Source organism: Zea mays, chromosome 7, assembly GCF_902167145.1.
Source record: "Zea mays cultivar B73 chromosome 7, Zm-B73-REFERENCE-NAM-5.0, whole genome shotgun sequence".
Taxonomy (NCBI): Eukaryota; Viridiplantae; Streptophyta; class Magnoliopsida; order Poales; family Poaceae; genus Zea; species Zea mays.
The window spans coordinates 101,202,481-101,206,846 of record NC_050102.1 but is presented as its reverse complement, the minus strand read 5'-3'; the positions used below and the strand labels follow the sequence as shown (position 1 = coordinate 101,206,846).

Sequence of the window (4,366 nt, the reverse complement as noted above, 5' to 3'; positions counted from 1 at the left end):
CCGTTTTGCCATTTATAAGCCTGAGCTAGTGAAGCTAAAACATTAGCTTCACCTACTTCTATTATTTTTAGAGGAGAAAGGAAAATAACTACTCACTATAGCGTACCGATAAATAGAAATCGATGCAACATAAAGTCTATGGAATGAGATCCTATATATACTCTTTGCATCGACAGAGTTAACTCTATAGAATGAGATCCTACATTCTCTTTGTATTAAAAAGAATGCAATTCTCCTTTTCCGAGTAGTTGAACAATTACAATTTTAATTAAATTTATATAAAAATAGTACTATATCCATTTGTAATATTTGTCGTCGTCCGCAAGAGAGAGTAACATTTATGATGAGAGATAAATATTATTAGATAAGTTATAGAATATATATATATATATATATATATTTAAAAATTAGTGATATAAATATTATTATTATTTATTATAAATTTAATTAAATTTAAGCTAGTTTGAACATACGTCATATATTGCTTTATGGACCGACTGAGTCTTATATTCACATTCGAGTCACGTGGGAGTGTACAAATCTTGGACACTTGGCGTGCATGCTCATTCGGTATGATAGCTTCCGCTGGACCGCTAGTGGGTAGTAGGGGTGCATGTCGACCACGACCAGCATCTACTGGGGATCCCATTCCCATCCCATCTACTGTGTATCTCCATGCCTATAAAGTACATTCCCAGGCAAGACTAGCATGTCCCTGCCACCAGCAGTGCGTGCACTAAACACAAACTAGGCAGTAGTGCACTCTACCTATAGCTCTCTCCGATCCATGCAGAGCTCGGTGGTCATGTTGTCGAGCACGGTGGCAGCGGCGGCCATGGCATCGCTGCGCACCCTCCCGCTGCCGGTGCTGGTGCCCCTCGTCGCCTCGGGGCTCGTCTTCCTGGCCACCGTGCTCCGACGCTTGCTAAGGCGGCAGCGGCCGGTGTACCTCCTGAACTACAGCTGCCACCTCCCGGACGCGGAGCGGCAGGTGAACCTGGAGGTGTGCGAGTACTTCGGCCTCAAGTGTCGCCGCTACTCCGACGACATCGCCGACTTCATGCGGCTGGTGTACAGCAAGTCCGGTCTGGGCCAGGAGACCTTCGCGCCGCCCTTCATCTACTCGGGCAAGTTCGAGAAGACGCTGGCATTCGCGATCCAGGAGGCCGAGGAGGGTCTGTTCGCCGTCGTGGAGCAGCTCCTGGCAAAGTCGGACGTGAGTCCCAGCGACATCAGCGTCCTGGTGGTGGCCTGCTCCATGTTCTCCCCGATGCCGTCGCTGGCGTCCATGATCATGCACCGGTTCAATATGCGGCCGGATGTGAAGTCGTACAGCGTGGCCGGGATGGGTTGCAGCGCGGGGACCGTTGGCATCGACACGGCGGCGCGGTCGCTGCGCTCTCGGCGGACGCCCGGGTACGCGCTGGTGGTGGTGACGGAGAACACGAGCCTAAACTGGTACTTCGGCAAGAACAAGCACATGCTGGTGACCAACTGCATCTTCCGCGTGGGCAGCGCGGCGGCGCTGGTGACGGACGTCCCGTCCCGGCGCCCGGACGCCAAGTACGAGCTGGTGCGCACGCTGCGGACGCACCACGGCGCGGACGACGCGGCCTTCAACGCGGCGCTGCAGATGGAGGACGAGGAGGGCAACCTGGGCGTGGCGCTCACCAAGGACCTGGTCCGCGTCGCCGGTGCGGCGCTGCGGAGGCACATCACCACGCTGGGTCCCCAGGTGCTGCCGGTGTCCGAGATGCTCCGGTACGCGTGGCGCGTGGCGCGCGCCTACGCGGCCGGGAACAGCAAGGCCGCGGCGGCGGAGGTGCCCGACTTCCAGCGCGCGTTCGAGCACTTCTGCATCCACTCGGGCGGGAAGGCGGTGATCGACTCGATCGCGCGGCTGATGGGGTTCGGGCCCTACGTCGTGGAGCCGGCGCGCTCCACGCTGCACCGGTTCGGCAACACGTCCAGCAGTCTGGTGTTCTACGAGCTGGCCTACTTCGAGGCCAAGCGCCGCGTCCGGGCCGGCGACCGCCTCTGGATGCTGGCGTTCGGGACGGGGTTCAAGGCGTGCAGCAACGTCTGGCGCGCGCTCCGCGACGCCGCGCCCGACGCCGACAACCCATGGAACGGATGCGTCCACCGCTACCCAGTGCCGCCGCCGCCACCGTCCAAGACGCACAAGCATGCTTGATATAGTACTATGTGCTCCTCCGTCGCCGCGTCTCGTGCCTGTGTCTGCGTCGATTGTTTGATAAGCAACATCAACGAAGGCGTATGTATCCTAGCTAGGGACCGGGTCAGTTGTTTGATACGCTTGGATGCATGATGATCAGCTGTCTCATTGGCTCCAAGAAGACCTATGGATTGTTTGATTTCTGTGTCAGTGATATGTCATATGACAACATGAGTATCCCTGTTTGGAAAGTGAAATATATAAGAAATTTAAATATTAATTCACTGTCCTTTTGATATTTAACCTTGTACGAATCTGAGAGATTTCTCAGATTTTCTCACTGTCCTTTTCTCATCCGTGCTCGATACTGTCGCGCAAGACGCGACTGACAACGGCGACCGCGAGCCACAGCGACACCCCGACGCCACTGGACGTGCGTGCCCGCAGCCGCCGGCCAGCCACTCACCATCTCCACGGCCACATCCTATGAACATAACAAATTCAAACTAACTCAACAAGTTTAATATATAAAATAAAAATAAAAAACATATGTAACTATAAAACCGTTATCGTAATAAACTGAAAATGCAGATTTACTTACAGTCATTTGCACGAGTGATGGTGACTTGGTGAGTAACACAAAAAGATGTGCGCGAAACACTTCACAGAAACCTCATTCACCGGCAACCATACACTTCACAGAAACCTCATTCACCGGCAACCATACAGGTCGTCAAATCATCGGCGTTGAACGCCACTCTCCCTTGATCTATTGCACAACAGACAAAGAGACGACAGGGCAGAGAATTGGTGGCGCAGAGAAATGAGAATAAGAAGATGAGTCGGTTGCTTTTTCTATGCGTCCTCCGACTGAAGGATGTCCCCTTTAGGGTCGCTACAACTTGACGAGTTCGATCTGCTAAATTCAAGGAACCGCCCTTTGAATCTCTCTACGTGCAACCGTGTAACACCTCGAAACCATCAACTAAAAATAATGCATTCAGAATATTAATGGTAATAATATTAAAGAATTTTTCTTCAAGTGTTTGATTTTATTTGCCCTTAGAATAATTTTTGGTTGCTCATATTTGATTTATGGTTGTTCCGTAGAATTTGTTTTATATTGAAAGTCCAATTAATTAATATATAAACATTGGTCCAAAATTAAGCAATTTAGTTATAAATAATTTTGGTATAATTATTATGATTTTTAGAAATATTTAGAAATATATTTTTTATATATTTCTAATGAAAAAGAAAAAAAAGACGAACCCTAATGGCTGGACCAGGCCGAACTCGGCCCAGCCGGCCCACCAACTACCAGCCGCCGCCTCCCCAATTCCCCTCAGGCCCTCTCTCTCTTACGCGTGGGCCCCATCCGCAGGGGCGGAGCCAAGGGGGGCCAACAGGGGCCATGGCCCCTACGAAGGCTGAGACACAAACAAGAGAATTATATATATATATATTATAAATTTTGTTTATCTAAATATATGTACTTTAAATTTTATGCAGTGTAATTAATAAAAGGTTTAATGTAGTGGTTGATAATACATGATCCATAACTTTTGTTGTAGTATGTCAACCAAAATCTAAAAGAGACAAAGAATATAAGATAAAATATTCGTTGCATGACCAATCGATACATGAAACATCATACCTAATTTGCTTGCAGATGCTGATATATGAACCTCACCCCTTTATGATTCATCCTATCATCTGGCTAGGCAGCTATCGATTGACGCTGACCACTTAACTTGACTCTGCCATAACCCCACAACCAAAGTCCAAAGAAAGTGATCACGCAAAGCAGTAGAATGAGCGCCAACAACTTATATACATACTACATTAGATCTTGTGGATAATAAAATCTACAAATTTCAACTAAAGTTAGCACCTCATAGTTGGTGTGTACATGACAAATTTGACATGTACCTGCGTAGGTTGACGAATTTTCATGAATCCTCGAAGCTAGTTGGATTTTTGAATTCTCTAGAAAAATTATTAGTTGCCTCATGAATACTAGAGTCATTATATAGAAGTTGAATCTCATCAGTTGTACATTCATCGTTATGTCGTCTTTATTATTTTGATATCGTTCTTGCGTCACAACTTTAGTTTAATATATTAATTAGCTAGAAAATGGACTCATGAACTAAGATAATTCATAAAGATCTAGAATTCTTATTCCAT

At 47.7% G+C, this 4,366-nt stretch overlaps 1 protein-coding gene across 1 annotated transcript; it reads left to right on the top strand.

Moving 5' to 3' along the window:
* Positions 1-724: 724 nt before the first annotated feature.
* On the top strand, positions 725-2,454 carry LOC100191907 (uncharacterized). Its single transcript, NM_001137331.1, has one exon. It carries the CDS (start codon positions 788-790, stop codon positions 2,192-2,194), a length of 1,407 nt encoding a protein of 468 aa, NP_001130803.1. The 5' UTR covers positions 725-787; the 3' UTR covers positions 2,195-2,454.
* Positions 2,455-4,366: the final 1,912 nt, after the last annotated feature.

Excerpts from the sequence above, each read along its gene's own strand:
- LOC100191907 (NM_001137331.1), top strand. The coding sequence starts at position 788 with ATGCAGAGCTCGGTGGTCATGTTGTCGAGCACGGTGGCAGCGGCGGCC.